The sequence below is a fragment of the Amphiura filiformis genome, chromosome 2, assembly GCF_039555335.1.
Source record: "Amphiura filiformis chromosome 2, Afil_fr2py, whole genome shotgun sequence".
Classification (NCBI taxonomy): Eukaryota; Metazoa; Echinodermata; class Ophiuroidea; order Amphilepidida; family Amphiuridae; genus Amphiura; species Amphiura filiformis.
The window spans coordinates 25324467-25342245 of NC_092629.1; the positions used below are offsets into that span (position 1 = coordinate 25324467).

At 36.3% G+C, this 17779-nt stretch overlaps 1 protein-coding gene across 1 annotated transcript; it reads right to left on the reverse strand.

Moving 5' to 3' along the window:
• Window positions 1-264: 264 nt before the first annotated feature.
• LOC140146021 (putative ferric-chelate reductase 1) lies at window positions 265-16882 on the reverse strand. The gene is made up of 11 exons (XM_072167760.1): window positions 16715-16882; window positions 15416-15505; window positions 12828-12993; window positions 11090-11200; window positions 10018-10133; window positions 8408-8503; window positions 7979-8091; window positions 7648-7706; window positions 6527-6688; window positions 5227-5309; window positions 265-4433 (listed from the first exon to the last, which is right to left on the reverse strand). The coding sequence occupies exons 1-11, from the start codon at window positions 16760-16762 to the stop codon at window positions 4341-4343; spliced, it is 1137 nt and encodes a 378-aa protein (XP_072023861.1). The 5' UTR covers window positions 16763-16882; the 3' UTR covers window positions 265-4340.
• Window positions 16883-17779: the final 897 nt, after the last annotated feature.

The window sequence follows — 17779 nt, forward strand, 5'->3', positions numbered from 1 at the left end:
GAATTTCTACTCCATTTAGTTTTCAAGAAATAGCTAGTTTAAATATGCCATTTGTAGGCCCTTTAAAAATAGCGTGACTGTTACCATCAGTGGCGGCGCCAGGATTTTTTTTTCGGGGGGGCATTAGGGGCAAAGTGAATTTCAGGGGGGGCAAAATCAACAAATTTTGCGCAAAATTACCGCAAAAAGTGGAAATTTTCGTAATTTTGGGATTTTTCTGGGGGCAACAGGGGGGGGGGGGCAAGAGTTCTGACTAAATGCCCCATGCCCCCCGAGGCGCCGCCACTGGTTACCATGGAAACAGAATATAACGCGCGGGTTACAAATTTGGCAATATAGTAGAAAAAATTCTCATAGGCCTATTATAAACATTTTGATATATGATTGGTCCATTTGAAACATCTGCTCAACGGCACGGACATTTCAGGGGGCTAGCCCCTATAGGCCTACTGTAAAGAAATGTGTCTGGACATGAGTGGTATCTTATTTCCAGTTCAAGTATCGTCACTTCTAGTGCATGACGTCCCGGGTTCAATTCCAGGCGGTGATAACTTGCTGTATAACCTGATAGTTTTCTTACTGTTATTTTGTCATTTGTTCAACATTGTATAGGGTCTATTCCAGTTGATATCCATACACCCCCTATGGAAGACATGACCTTAATCTCCCACACAGGGAATGTGAAGTTTAAATGGGGTTACCTGAATGGACGCTTAAAATGCTCCTGCGTGGTGGGAGATTAAAGTCACGTCTTCCATAGGGGTGTATGGATTTTAGAAAATAGATGCACACCTACTGCAGAGAAGTTCCAAATTTTCAGACTTTTTGACCAGCTGTGATTGCTGGAAATCCACGCCAACTTTCAATGTGTCTAAACTCCAGCAACAAATAGTTCGCAATCGAAAATCCTAAAATTGAGGGTCTTATTTCGGACAATTCCGTGATTTTTATGCACTTTATTGCACTTTTTCCAGTAAAACTGGCAACTAGAATTCCAATCGTTTTCAGGATGCAAACCTGGAATCCAGATATGTGACCCATCACATCGAAACACGGCAGTTGTCGGAAACCCACATTTAAAGATAATAAAGAAAATGTGCCCTGAAAAATAAAGAAAATAATCAGAAATTTGAACTGTATTTGTCACCTAAAATCGCCATTCTACATGCAACATTAATGGAAGAGGTACCATTTTAAAGCTTAAAAACAGTCCTTTAATTTGGTAAAGAAATCTACAAGTTCAATTTTGACGACAACTGCCGTGTTTTGATGTGATGGGTCACATATTGTTTATTGAAAATTTACTTCTCTATGCGTGTGCACTTACTTTCTTTCTGTAATAGCATACCGTAAAAACTCGATAGTTAGCATAATGTGCTTATTATCGAGCGCTTTTAAAAACATGAAATTGTACCCAAGTCCGGCGCTTTACCAACTGAGCTAATGGGTTGAGACACACATTTGCAGGTTTACTTGTTCGTAAGTAACTACAATGTATATCGATGATTTGCTCAAAACCGTTTACACTTTTGTGGATGGGGCTCTTCATGTTTACGTTTGCATGTTTTAAAAGCGCTCTATTAGTAAGCACATTATTATGCTAACGAACGAGTTTTTACGGTATTTACACAAACATACTACGAGTTTATCTAAATAAAATAACACTGATCAAGTCGGTTTCATAACATAGGCCCTACAATACAAACTACATTAATTTTATCTTATAAGGAGTGCAAACTGAAACATAAATAACAAAGATAGCATGACTATTATAATTTCAGTTTTCTTTTAAGGGATCTGGAATGAGCTTTTTGACAATATTTTTTGTGGGACATCAGAGCACATCAGACATATCGAATTGCAATTTGCATTTTGATTACGAAGAATGTCTTTCTGATATCAAATAATTTTCCTTTTTAGAAATTCACGATAGGCCTATAATACAAATGTTAGGACAAATTATTAAAATTTGATATTTTTCACATTTTTGATATATAACAGTCCTCCAAGTAAATTTTATAAATAAAAGACCCAATTTTTGGGTGTTTTGGGAAAAAATCCATATCTTCAATACGAAAGGTCCAAATTTTCAAATGATCGTCGGCTTTTCACCCCACCTACATACCGTACACTTTAAGTATAAATCATCAGATTTATTAAGTTTACTTCGAGTACTGTTAAATAATAAAAATATCAATTTTTAATCATTTGCCATAAAATGTGTATTACATTGCGAATTTCAAAAAAAAAATCAAAATTATTTGATATCACTCCAGAAGGACATTCTTTGTACTCAGACTGCAATTCGATATGTCTGATGTGCTCTAATTGTCCCACAATAATACTGTCCAGACGTTCATACCCCATCTCTTAAATGAATTACAGATATTTTTTATACAAGATTGTTAAGAGTAATGTGACCGTCCCCTACAAATGGGCTGTAATGTCTGCGTTTTTACATTTTGAGATATTTGACGTGCAAATCCTCCTCAAAATAAGTTTTACAATCTATTAGACCTACTTGTACGTTCCTGTTGGTTGTTAGCAAGGTAATAATTCCTTTTTTTTTTTTGATAATCACTAAAATTCAGGTCTTGTTCAAAATGGTTTTTTTTACTGTTTTTTGACCAGTTTATGGACCATATCTAAGCTCTGCCGACATTACAGCCCATTCGTGTGGGGTCCCGGGGAGGGCACTTCAATATGAAATGGATATATAATAGGTGTAGGGCTGGCACTTTCGCACTAAGAGGCATTCGGTGAGAGCAAATTGGAAAAAGTATGGGGTCATTGGATGAGAGCATGATTTTTGGCATTCGGTGAGAGCAAAATGTAAAAAATACGGGGTCATTGGGTGAGAACATGACTATTTTTAAATGGAATCTTTGGGTGAGAGCCGAAACAGCGCCACAGAAACCTCGAAAATCGAATTTCTAGTTCTAAATGGCTTCAAATTTCTTTGCTTTTTCAAAATGAGTAACAAAATAAGTGATAAATGAAAGTTGCTGTTCAAATTGAACTTGTAAGAGTCTTTGGGTGACAGATCAAATGAAAAAATAGGGGGTCTTCGGGTGACAGAGCATCTGTTCGTAAAAAAAAATGGGGTCTTTGGGTGACATCGACGCTGAAAAAGGGGGTCTTAACAGCCCTACATACGCGTCACCTCCAAAGTGGGAGTGCCCCCCCGGACTGTGCTGCACCACCAAACGATAAAAAATTCAGCAATAATCCTAAATATAAACTTGCCTCTCAAATCTAAGGTGAGAGATGGTGTTTCTTTATAAGCAAATTATTTACACGATGACTTTTATAAGCAATTGTTCGGTGTCAATATTGCGCAGCAACATGAATGAATAATGACAATACATTGATTATAAAAACATATACTGACCTACTAATTAACATTCAAGTGAGTCAGGTAGGCCTATCGAGCTTGACCCAGTAACTATTCGGAACTGAGTAGGTTTACCAGTTTACGTTCGTGATCATCGATCTTTACCTACTTGTAAAATACAAGTGAGTCAGGTATCGATCTTGGCCCAGTAAATATACGGAACTGAGTCAGTTTAGCTGTTTACGTTCGTGATTGGAATGACCCACAAGAGCAAGCGAGTCGAATGACTCATCTTGACTCGATCTTGATTCACTTGCACTTAATACAAGTGAGTCACATAAACAAGTAAGTCAGTTGACCCATTGTCATATTTTGAGTTACTGTACTTGATGAACTGTGTCATTTCATCCATCTGTGTAAGTGACCCACGTCAAATGTGTCAAATGACCCACTTGTGACCCAGAAAAAATATGCGCACGTACAAATAAAACAACTAGGCCTAGTAATTTCTATTCTGCAACAATTAAGGATACTTTTTTTTACAAATTGATTAAAAAAATGCACTATCTGGTGTTTATCTCCTTATTGGTGGGGAATATGGCTGCAACCTCGCACCTGTAAGATTAGTGTTTTTTGAAAAGGGCAGTATTGTATTCAATTATGATTGCAGATAGCATGATTAGTTCAACCTGCTTATAGTGCAGGGCGATACATTAAAATAGTATATGCACCCATTGCTATGGTAATTAATCCAGTACTTCTACAGCAGTCGCAAGGGCCTGATAATGAATTACATGTATATCATGATCACTGCGAAACTGAACGTGCGAAGTGAAGATTTGCGTACGATACGTCATCATAATCAATTATGTCGAATCAAATAATTATGCCCAATAGGGAAGACTTTCGGGAATTTCCCAAAAGGTGAATCACTCTAATCAATTTAATTAATCGTCGCTGGTTTTCTCCGACTTGTATTCCCGATGTTACATAGTTCCAATTAAAGCTATACCAATGCTATATTGATAACCACAGTAACAACGATAGCCAACGAAACTAAGACATACACAGATATCAGGAACGTCATGATACGGGTGTCCTAGAAAAAACGAGCAAAAAAGAAAAGAGTTTTAAAAGTATAATATTATCATGTATGACAGTTTAAGGGTAGACTACGTATTGTTGACCGTTTGATCGATTTTCGTTATCTAAATCAATATATTATTGAAAAATAACACTTTGATGTTTTCTGTTTTGCAAAGGTTCATTCTACAAATCATATACTTTAAAAACTTGCTCGATTCATTGTTGTTAATGAGTTATGTACGTTTTAAAAATATTTTGTTGTTTCAGCCCTAACTCAAGAACCATATATCTGTGATATTTGAATTCTACACATTCGCTATGAAATGATCAATGCAATTTTTGCCAAAGTTCACTACCATTAATTCGCAAGATGCTGTGAACTACCAAATCGCAACAGTTTAAAATAGTTGCTAACCTTATAAATCAACTTTAGTCTTGGATAATGAAAATCGTTATTAAATTCGCGATACCTGATATTATTTTGCATTGTTTGTGGTGCTAAATTTTCCCCATTTACATTATTAATCTGCTTATATTTATCTATTTATTCACAAATTATTTGTTGATTTTGTAGAAATTGATTGCGCTAATTATTTACCATATCAGGACATACTTTTACTAGGACACATTTTTACCATATATAGGACACACATTTACCATATTAGGACACATTTTTACCATATTAGGACACACCTTTACCATATTAGGATACACCTTTACCATTTTAGGACACACTTTTACCATATTAGGACACATTTTTACCATATTAGGAAACCTATTTTCCATATAAGGTCTGAAAGCCTCACCTTTGATGTTGGTTTGTTTGCATCTACTAAGTTGTCTTGTGAATCCTGTGGTTTATCTTGAAGAGGAATGTCATTAGATGCATCTGTATGTACAAAGGCAATTTAATACAATAGAATTTTATAAGCTTTTTACGATTTAACCCCGGGGAATTTAACCATTATACAATTGGATCGTTCTTAGTGAACAATTCCAATTAGGGATTTTTAAGGTTAAAATTCAGAAGTACATGAAATCACGATTTTTTTTGGTAAGAACTTTATGCCAAATGAAACATAGCTGAATCCTAATCATTTAGTTAGTTCCAACTGGCAATAAAAGTCAAATTTGAATAGTATTGCAATAATTCAATTGACAATAAAAACCATGCAACTTTGCATGTTGACAATTTAAGTCACAAAATTCAAAGACTTGGCACAAGTCTAAGCATTCAAAGTTTGTAGAAGACGTGTTTTCCAAAAATTAGAATGCATAACCCAATGAGGTAGAAAGGATAGAGTGCCCTGCTCGCCGAATCTATGAAGCAGGTTTGGGTCCCGGTTTGGGCGGGGGTTTGGGTGCTGTATAAATACACAAAGTTGAACAAATCATGTATTAAAACGCATTAAATTTCCCAGTATACCATTGTTTTTATCCAAAAATTGCTGACTTTTATAAAGGCGGCACGCCTGAATCTGATATATCACCAGTGTTGCCACGCTAAACAACTCTACCACTTTACGAAATTTCGCCTTCAGTGGTCATGGTGGTAGAGTTGTTTAGCGTCCGCATGGCAACGGGCGAGTGAACTAGATTTAGGAGCGTGCCTGCCTTTATTATTCAGCAATTTTTTGATAAAAAATGGTACACAGTAAAGTTGAATATGCTAAAACAAGTAATTTATTTAATTTTATTAATCCATTGCTAGAGTAAATTCAGTTCCCATTTTAGTTGCATTTGATGCTGATTTTGTTAGGTCCCTTCATTTCATAATGGCGTATTCAGTGTGTGATTGTCAATGAAACGGCAACGTACCAGTTCGAGCTCAGCGATCTATGTTTTTCTACGTCATTGGCATAACCTGATATTAGTCTTAGTACAAGTCTAAGTCTTTGGTCTTGATTGTCACAGCATACGAAAAACACCCTGAAAACGCATGTTATTGGCCTTTATATACAAAAATTGGCCAATAAAAATTTCACTTTTAGTACCAGTTAGAACTAAGTAAAGGATTAGGATTAGGCTATGTTTCTCAATATTTTTTAATCTCAAAAATTAGTAGGCTTACTGTATTTTTCTGGAATGGGGAGTAAGTACACTTACCTGAATTTCTATTCAAAATGTTGTTTCTTTTGATATGAAGTAAAATCCATACAATGATGTGAAATATAATAAACCCTATCACCAGCCAGAACAGGTAGTCTGGAAGACCATTGATGAGTGATCTAGCTGAACGGTACCCAAGAGCAAGGCAGATGGTCGCCACTGAGGAATAAAATAACGTGCAGTACACGATTTAAAAGCTTACTTTACACGTGACGAAACTAGATTGAAAAATCGGAAGAATTGTGCGTGTGCAGCATTTCTAATGATAATCGGCTTTGCAAAAAAGCAAAATGTTTCAAATATTTGTCTCCGTGCTTGCAAAACCAAGGTTTTAAGGACCCAGAGGGTATTATATCAATTATTTAACAGCGATTCAACGTGTTATCACGTAATAACTGAGATAATAAATGGTACTGTGCGGTGCCTCCTGATTCCCTGTTCTCTGATTCGAGAGCATTCATGCCCAAAGTTTTTAAACAGACGAATCGTTATTCAGCATTTCGCCTAAATCATATCGAATCAGTGTAAAACTCTGTAAGGCAAGACTGAAATACTTACCGTAAAACCTCGTCTACAAGCATATAGGCTGTTTTGATGAAAGTTAATACGGAAACAGCCATAGCTATGTCAATACAATAAAGACTGGTATTACAATAATACTTGTTTGTATACGCTGGCGAAGTTCAATAATAATCGGATTAACTATCATAGCAATAGGTGAAAACAATTTTTGAATATACCGCGCTGCACTGGTACGTGTACGCAGTACCTCTACATTGAACAATATCATGCTGATCACTCGCACCTGTAAGATTTGTATGTTTAAAAAGACCGGTATTGTATTCAATCTATGATTGCAGACATACACATGTGATGAGTGCAACCTGCTTGTAGTGCAGCGCGATATATTCAAAATTGTTTTCACCTATTGCTATGGTAGTTACCGATTTATTACGTCACTTCGCCAGCGTATAAGCTTGTATCGGTAATTTATTTGCTCAAACTCCATAATGGTATAATTCTGTGGATGGAGTGCGCTTGGATAAGTTGGATTAGCATAGCTTTCATCAAAGGCACACTATGTGCTCGTAGACAAGGTTTTACGGTATTATACATACTCGCAATGAGATGTGCTGACGTCCCAACAGCCCAATGTGCCCAGTTAAACAGAGGTCGTCTAAAAAAAGTAATAATATTAAGATCAAGTAAAAATAGGGAAACATTTTTGTTAAAACAAGAAATGTCTTTAAAAAGACAATGCCACGGCTGAAGATCAAGTTTCATAAAATGTTTTTTAATATCAATAAATATCAAGCTCGATAGAATCTCGGAAAATGTCTTCCCCCAGACCTACCTGATTGGGCCAATTGATAATTTTGGCCAATCGGCAGGTATAGTTCTCATGGGGTTAACTTAGTTTACTTATTTCGTCTACCGTATTATGCCTACCTTGGTTCGCCAGGGTGTGGCCTAAATATAGCCATAATAGGATTTATGATGGCTAGACACGTGACCACGGTGCCAAATATAGCATGTAAGAACCGAAGTAAACCTGACCGGCCCTGTATAATATCAAAAATGCAATAACCGTTAAAAATTAATATTTTAAAGAAAATTATAGGATTAGGCGACTTTATAGGCTTAGGCGATTTTTGTAAAAAAACAAACATTTTGGAGTCCAAGTATTTTCAGCAACGTAGCCAGTATTTTAGTGTGAGGGGGCAAAGCCACATTTTCATCCCCCATTGTCAATTTGTTGCAATCACCCATTCAGGTAATCCATTTGAAATTCACACTCCCTGTGTGGAAGATTAAGGTTATGTCTTCCACAGGGGTGTATGGATTTCAACTGGAATAACCCGCAAGTCGCCAACTTACCTCACCAATCTCCAAGAACCCTTCTACTGATATAAAGATGATAACGAAAGCACTGACGGTACACAGGAAAGTTAGCACCATACAGATTCTGTGGAACTGTTGATGGGAAAAAAGAAACAGATTTAACAGAATTTAGACGCGGGTGTCGACTGCAGACAAGTTTCAAAATTTTTTTAACAATTTCAAAAATTTCAGAATTGTAAATTTCCATGACCATATTTAGTATCAGCATGTAAAATGCATTAAAATGAGTACAAACAAGCCTAGTATTGGTTCAGTGGTTCTTGAGATAGGTCTTGATATTTTGAGAAAATGTCTTTTTTAGGTCGAAGCCTGTGGCTAGCACGCAGAGCATTAACTTGAGTGGAGCAAAAATGTGATCCTTTACATACACCTTAACATTTCTCGCCTATAGTTACCGTAATTTCCTGCGTATAAGACGCCACAGACACTTTCGGACTTTCGAGTCCAAACTATAATAATAATACGGTAGGCCTACTAGAAATATGTTAAGCACAAATTGCAAGAGCCTCTATAATATATAGCGCTCAGAAAAACAGAAAACACTGATATACAAAATGATTACAAGGCATAGTAAGTAGGACTAGGTTATACAGAGCATTGCATCAGGTTTCGGAATAATTATGCCCGGTAATTATGGTATACCCTGTGCACAAGTATAACCCTAACCCTAAACCCCGGCCCTAAACCTAACCCCAACCCTAAAAATAGGATGTGCAGGGTAAACCAGAATTGTACAAATGTCACTACAGCTCTCGTTCGTACGTTAAGACAAAATGACTTGAAATCAGATATGGTAAGCATCAAAATATTTGTATCGTTGATCACATTTGGGACGCATCAAAAGGTTTGTATCGTCAATCAGATATCAGAAATGATTGTATCCTCAATCAGATATGGTACGCATGCGCATCAACATGATCAAAAAGGTTTGTATCGTCACCTTTTGGTATACATTAGAAAGGTTTGTATCATCACTCAGATTTGGTACACAACAGAAAGGTTTGTATCGTCAATCAGATTAGGCATGCATTAAAGAATTTTGTATCATCGATCATAATAGAACGCATCAAAAAGTTTTTTTATGACAGGTTGAAATTTTTTGATTGACAAATCAAAAAATTACAGATTTTAGACTTACGCCATCTTGGTTGAGATCTACTTTTGTCGCGGGAGTGGCCGCTACTTCGGGATTTTTGCATCCCTTGATTGCTTAGTTCTTATGAGTGGATCGTATACGTGATCAAGAGAGTAACTACCGATGTCCCGGTTTTATGGTTAATCGGATTTGGTAAAAAAGATTTGTACTGTCAATCATATTTGGTACGCATCAAAAAGAGGTATCATCACTCAGATTTGGTACGCATCAAAAGCTTTGTTTCGTCAATCATATTTCATCAAAAAAAAATTTGTATCGTCACTTAGATTTGGTATGCATTGAAAAGGTTTATCGTCAATTTGTGCCAATTTCCTCTCCTCGTATGTACTTCGTATGAACACCGCGTTGCGGGTCAACATAAAAGTGAATCAATATGAATTTAAAAATCTAGCCTAGACACTCCTATTTGATCGATATAAGGCTGACTTACTGAAAACCAGACAGGTTTTTCGAATATTTGTGTGTCAGGCCACATGGGTTTGAAGAATCGTGCTAATGTGATTCCAATGCTAGCCAAGCCAATCCATGCAATCATCATTAAACATCCTGCAGATATAACAAAAAAAATTATAAAAACGTAATTATTAGTCGTTATCGTCGTCGTCATCATCAATTATCCTCCTCCTCCTCCTCATCCTCATCATCATCATCATCATCATCATCATCATCATCATCATCATCATCATCATCATCATCATCATCATCATCATCATCATCATTATCATTATCATCATCATCATCATCATCATCATCATCATCATCATCATCATCCATCCATCGTCGTAGTCATCATCGTCATTATCATCATACATTACCACCACTATCATCATCATCATCATCATCATCATTGTCATCGTCAGATCATCATTATCAGTCGTCGGCATCGTCATCGTCTTCATTGTCATTATAATCATACATCATCACCACCACAAAAAAGGGCAGTGATTTATAGTGCGCTATATACGCACATGCACAACGCCTAGACGTTGATCCACAAGCCTCAGCACACTTTACAGGTTGTCGCTGACCACTACGGATCCACATCATTCCATAAATCAGTTAACAACAATTCAGGGACTTTGCTGCTATACAACAAGAGCGCACACCCTAGACATTCCTCAAATATAACCTTCGCAACCAGGATCAGCTCGCCGAGTTTCGTACGGGTTACAGCGAGACAATTAGCAGTAAGTTCCTTGTCCAGGGGAATTTCAAGCTAACTCAATTTTAATTTTATCCATGAGATCGTATACTAGGCACCGCCGGGGTTCGAACCCGCAACCTCTCGCACCGTAGTCGAACGCCTTATCGATTGAGCTAATTTGACTCAATCACTGCACCACCACCACCATCATTATCATCATCATTGACATCATCATCATCATCGTCATCATCATCTCCACCACCACCACCACCACCAACACCACCACCACCACCACCATCATCATCATCATCATCTTCATCTTCATCTCCATCGTTGGATAAAATGAGAGTATACTTACCGTGAGCTTTTTGCAATATGAGTTTCCTGTCAACAGCAGATCCGCCTGACGTGAACTCACTAAACGACGTTTCTGACCCAATGACTCTCTCAGTGTGGTATTTTATATTTCCTGTTAAAGATCATAATACTACAAAGTTACATAATAGAAAACGGGTCTTTTTTCTGACACACCTGACATAGTTTTTCTGACCCATTATATAAATGCATTACCGTAAAAACTCGATAATTAGCATATGTGCTTACTATCGAGCGCTTATAAAACATGCAAACATGAAGTGCCCCATCCACAAAATATCATCGATACACATTACACTATGATAGTTATGAACAAGTAAACCTGCAAATGTGTGTCTCAGCCCCATAGCTCAGTTGGTAAAGCGCCGGACATTTATACAATTTCATGTTTTCAAAAGCGCTCGATAGTAAGCACATATGCTAACTATCGAGTTTTTACGGGATTGTAACAGTCCAGTTGCAGCCACCCCTATAATATTATGCTCCTACGCCGGGCTCATAGGAATAGGAGGATGACAATTTATTTCTTGCATTTACGGCTAGCCCAGCAAACACAAAAATGCTTATAAAAGGTTTTAAAAATATTTAAATGTGGGGTTATATAAAGTTAACGTTTTTAAAATGTTAATGTAAAATATTTTGAGCAAACATTTTTGCAAAATCATATTTTGTCAATATATAAATGACATTCTGTTTAGAATGTTTTGCATCAAGTTTTCAAAAATATTTGTGAATGTTATTTAAACGTTTTATACCCCGACATTTAAACGTTTTCTGTAAAACGTTTTGTGTGTGCTGGGATAGATACTATGGGCTATTTGTGGGGAGGAGATAAGTTTAAGTGACCGCCTATAGGTTCAAATTTCAACCATCATAATCACGAAGCTCCCGTGGCCGAGTGGTTGAGGCACATATCTCATCAACCGGAGGTCCTGGGTTCGATTCCCAGGCGGGAATTTTTTTTTCACTTTTTCTACTTGTAGCCTTTAATATGAAACTTTATCAGTTTTTATTAAAAAAAATATGAATGTCCACATATTAAGGGATCTGGAATGAGCGTTTTGAGCGTTTAGACAGTATTTTTGTGGGACATGAGAGCACATCAGACATATCGAATTGCATTCTGAATACGAAGAATGTCTTTCTGATATCAAATAATTTTCATTTTTTGAAATTCACGATATAATACAATTATTAAAATAATACATTTATTAAAATTGGATATTTTTCACATTTTTGATATATAACAGTCCTCGAAGTAAATTTTATAAATCTAATGACATATTCTTAAAGTGTATGCAGCTGGGAGGAAAAGCCGACGATCAATTGAAAATTTTGACCTTTCATATTGAAGATATGGATTTTTCCCCAAAATGATTTTTTTTTGTGTTTTGGGAAAAAAATCCATATCTTCAATACGAAATGTCAAAATTTTCAATTGATCGTCGGCTTTTCATCCGACCTACACACACTTAAGTATAAATCATCAGATTTATAAAGTTTACTTCGAGTTCTGTTAAATATCAAAAATATCAATATTTAATCATTTGCCATAAAATGTGTATTACATTGCGAATTTCAAAAAATCAAAATTATTTGATATCAGAAGGACATTCTTCGTATTCAGAATGCAATTCGATATGTCTGATGTGCTCTAATGTCCCACAATAAATACTGCCCAAACGTTCATACCCCATCCTTTAATATTATTTTGTTCATACCATCTGGCTTGAGACTCCCGCTCAATTTAGACATTATGATGTAGTATTTTTTTGGATCACGCAAATTATAGAAGTTGTCGTCGCCATCATTGCGTGATGATTCTCTTGTGAAGGTACATTCTATTCGACCATCTACCATGGCAACGTTGATGTCACTCACTCCTATCTGAAAAAGACATGATATACTAGACATAAAAATAAATACCGTAACACGTCGTCTACAAGCATATAGAGTGCTTCTGATGAAAGCTAAATTAATCCAGACGCCATTCATCGACAAAATTATAATATTATGGAGTTTGAGCAAATTAATTACCGATACAAACATATACAAACAAGTACTTCGTTTTAATTTAGCTTTCATCAAAACACACTATATGCTTGTAGACGAGGTTTTACGGTAGTAGGCTTTATACGCTACGACTAAAGTTTTGGTTCCACATTGTATCCATTTATGTATTTTTATATAATCATGATAATGCCATGATTGTTGTGTACTTTACATAATTTGCCATTTTAAGGTTATAGCAACTATTTTAAACTGTTATGATTTGGTAGTTCACAGCATCTTGCGAATGGAAGTGAGTTTTTTTCTTCAAAAATTGCATTGATCATTTCATAGCGAGTGTGCAGAGGAATTCAAATATCACAGATTTACTTTTGTAGGTCCTGTGGTTTTTTCATTCATTCATATTTTATTTTCATCAATCATCAAAATGCATGTGACACATAAAACTCAACAGAGTAATACAAAATATATGAAGCTAGAATATTAAATACAATCAGGAATCAATAGTATAATCAAGTAGTTACGATTAAAACAATATAATGTAAGTCAATACAATAATATAACAATGCATGCTTAACGCGGCTGTGTACTCTAGACATTGTTTCTTTCGCAAAATTGAGTTTTTTTGATATGTTTGTACTTTGTTATGTTTTTTATAAATACAAGGAATGAAAATCCAGATTTGTAAACTCCAACTGCAATATTTTAAGGATTTTATTTCACTATTCCAATCGTGTTTGAAATTGAAAAGGAAAGAAAATCTTTGTTGAACCAGCAGGGTACACGCGCGCAACAACGCATCGCGTTGCGTATCGCGCAATTTGTTAACGCACAAATACGCTACGCATACGCCACGCTTATCTGCATGCGCGGCGCATCTTATGGAAACTCCACGGAAGCACTGATTTCACAAAAACCTAGTGGTCAAATGGCTCCGTTTTACCTGATAAAATGTGGGTTTTTTCAAGTTCTTTCCCCCGATTTAAATATCAAGTTATGAATGGATTTCGCTCAAACTTCTCAAGGGGCTGTGGATTTACCCGATGTTCACGTAATGTAAGGTACAAAAACGAAAACTGCCGCATTCTCCTGTGAGATTCGATGAAAGTGCAAAATGTGACCACTTTAAACTTCAACGGCCATTATTACAATGTTCATTTTCTCGGTAAAATGACGATTTAGGTACACGATAACTCAATAAATACAGCATCTATAGGTAAGCAAATATGATCATTGTAAAAAGCATGATCGACTCAAGAAACGGTTTTCTCATTTTTTTATATTTTGGTCTATTTCCGATTTTAGGCATCACTTTGTGCAAATAAGCGTTTGTGAATTTTAAAAGTTCAATTTGATGCCTTATATGGTCAATATCTCAAAAATAAGGCCAATATCAAAAAAACAAAAAAACCGTTTTTGGAATGGAGCCTCAAGATTGAGCTAAAAACAAAATAAAATATTTTGGAAAGAGTGTTTTTTTGTTATGATGTACCTAACAAATATTGCCAAAAACTCACTTTTTGTGATTTTCTTCAGAATTGTTGTTTTTACCCCAAATCTGTATTTATATTAAGATTTATTGATGTCTTGCCTTCATAAAAATGTATACTTTTATATGTCTTGCGCGAATAATTACAAAGTTATTGCACTTTTGCTACATGCATGTCTGAGAGTACACAGCCACCTTAAATTAAGCAGACTACATTTTAAATTACAGTAATGATGATAATAATAATGATGATGATGATAATAATAATAATAATAACGCTAATAATGATAATACAATATAGTACTGCATGATTAATTATTAAGCAAGATTAAGCAAGCATTAGATTATACAAAATATATACTTTTCAAAGTATATGATTTGTAGAATGAACTTATGCAAAACATCTAAGTGTTATTTTTTAAATAATATATTGATTTAGTTAATGAAATCGATTTGTTTGGCTGCTTCGACCAACAATACCTAGTAGTCTACTACCCTTAATGTTGTCTTGTCAAACCTTAATTGTATTGAGTTGTGCAGCCCGTATGGGTTTATATGTTTCTTTTTTGTGTCCCACTACCGGCCGAATTATCGGCCTCTAAGAACTATTTTGATTGGTTACAAAGAAGGCTATATCAGGTATTGAGCCAATCAGAGATATGATAAGAATGCCAAGTTGGGCTGAATGGGATTAAGCACAAAAGTGCCAAGTGATCTAACAGCTCTATTTTGATTGGTTACTCAGATGAATAATGTCGTGAAATTAACCAATCATAAAGGCTGAAAGAAAGGATTTATGGTACCACTTACCAATGGTTGATCTGCATTCGTGTTTCCCATTGTGTTACGCGATCGGACAATTACATTGTTACTGGTACACGCATATACGTCGCTGTCACGCTGAAAATAAAAAAAAAGTTATGGAATCTAAATTGAAACAAAAAATGGAATTATTCTGGTGACAAAATGAAGCAATTTATTTTTGAAATCTAGGCTATACCAATATAAATTTTCACGTAGCTGAAACAACAGCGGAGAACCGGAAATGGCAGCGGTGACAGGAAATTGCAGCGGATAACCGGAAATTGCAACGGATAACTGGAAAGCGCAGCGGAGAATAGGAAATCGCAATGGACATCAGTGGCGTACCGTGGCCGCCCCAACCCCGGGGGGCTGAAGAAATGTCAATTTTGCCGCCCCTTCCTCAACAGCCCGAAACGGTTGACCCAATTTTTTCTCGGTCGTTTGAAAAAGTGAAGAGCAAAAAAACCAAAAAAACACAAAACAAAAACACCGCACCACATTTTGATGTATAGTATTTTTATGCTTTATCAAATTTTCCGCCCTTTTTATTTACTAATTCTTTTTGTCGCCCCTTCGTTTTTGCCGCCCCTGTTTTTTGCCGCCCTTCATTTTTGCCGCCCCCAGCTTTTACCCCGGGGGGCTGGCGCCCCCAAAGCCCCCCCCCCAAAAAAAATACGCAGCAAAGACATCAAACTATATTCTGGCTCTTGGAGCGCGGGCAAATTGGCATAGGTCTCATTTTAGCGTTATGATTTTGACAGACTCCCAAATATCTATTATTGTTAAAATCATGTTATACGAAGAATAGGGATCAGACGGTACACCGTCAGATGGTAGCATATCAGTTATTAAACGAACGACGATTCAACGTGATTAGTGAGCTACAGAAGGATGCATACAGGATTAGTTAACGGTGTATTTCTCCAATTTCAAGAGACGAATCGGCATTCGACATTCTGCAAGAATCATAATGCTAAACCGTAAAGATTCGCTTAATGGCGCACTCGGATTCCTTTCCTAGAGAGCTCCCACTCTGAAATCCCAACCAGAATTAAGGTTTCGTGCCCTTATTTTCTGGTGGGAATTTAACGGAAGGGCACTTTAGGCTGTGCCTAAAATTCCACTTTTGCCAAGGGAGCCCAAAAACGCCATTAGGCAAACCTTTACGGTATTAACAATACAGTGAATCTCCCGACCAAATTTTCTGAGAAATCACATGAAATTCCCCTATTATTGGTACTGACATCTTCAGGAAATTATTGGTGAACGTGATATTTTCTTTGCCTATTGTATAGGTCTACATACCATAAAGCCTGATTTGGAGAATCCCAGAGCCACATATGATGTAGCCATTCCACTTATTTCAAACGCAATGGTGTCCGCAGTTGGCTTGGTCCACGAAAGGTAGAAATTGCAGTCCGTTTTGTCACTGCATGAATCTGGTGACCGGAAGCAGCCTTTCGTACTACCACAACCATCCTTTATTGACAATTGAAAACAGAACTTATAATAATATGGTGTAATGGGCTATTCCATTTAAAATCCAAGTTCCCGCTGTAGATGATTTTGGAAATATCTTCCACAGGGGGAGTATGCTTTTCAAATGTAATTAGGGTTAATCATTTTGAAACCCGTACCCCCCTGTATTATGGCTTTACCTATATCTTCCACAACTAAAGTTTGTATTTCAAATGGAAGTTACCAAACTGTCTATTCTATTTGAAACTCATACTCCCTCTGTGGAAGATATTTCCAAAATCTTCCACAAGGGGAGTGTGAATTTTAAATTGAATAGCCTAGACTTGAATGAATAGTACTATATTTTTGGCACACCAGCGGGCAAGCAACAGATCCTTCTGGAAAATACCCAAATCTTTTTCGACTTAAAGTCTATACGTCACACATAATGCAAAATATTTTCGCCGAAAGAAAAACAATTTACAAGCCAAAGTGACTCTAAATGTTGACACAAAGTTTTTTTTGCATTTTGAGCAATGACAAGTTAAGTTTGCGCAACTTTGCAGACGATTTCCAAACATCCACAAATGAACATTAAATCAAAATACACCTATAACGATGTTAAATTATTGTTTGTAAGCTTTTGAAAGGATCTTTTATGTATAAACGTCATGTTAGTGCTTCATTTTGGAGGTACTATTGAACAATTGTGGGATATGCTTTTACGACGGGAATTCATAACAATTAGTGGGTTTTTAGCGGGTTCGCCGTCGGACAAGTTTAGAACTGTCAAGCTTTCGTCAGGACAAAGTACCTAAGAATGAGACATGTAGACCACCCCTTGTTTACTGATGGCTCTGAAAAGAGCCGTTCACTGAAGACTGCCCCTTGTCAACAGAGAACAAGCAGATC

Excerpts from the sequence above, each read along its gene's own strand:
- LOC140146021 (XM_072167760.1), bottom strand. The coding sequence starts at position 16,762 with ATGGCTACATCATATGTGGCTCTGGGATTCTCCAAATCAGGCTTTATG. Across the intron at positions 10,134-11,089 it reads CATATTGCAAAAAGCTCACG|GATGTTTAATGATGATTGCA; the intron begins GTAAGTATACTC and ends TTATATCTGCAG. Across the intron at positions 8,504-10,017 it reads AAAAACCTGTCTGGTTTTCA|TTCCACAGAATCTGTATGGT; the intron begins GTAAGTCAGCCT and ends TCCCATCAACAG.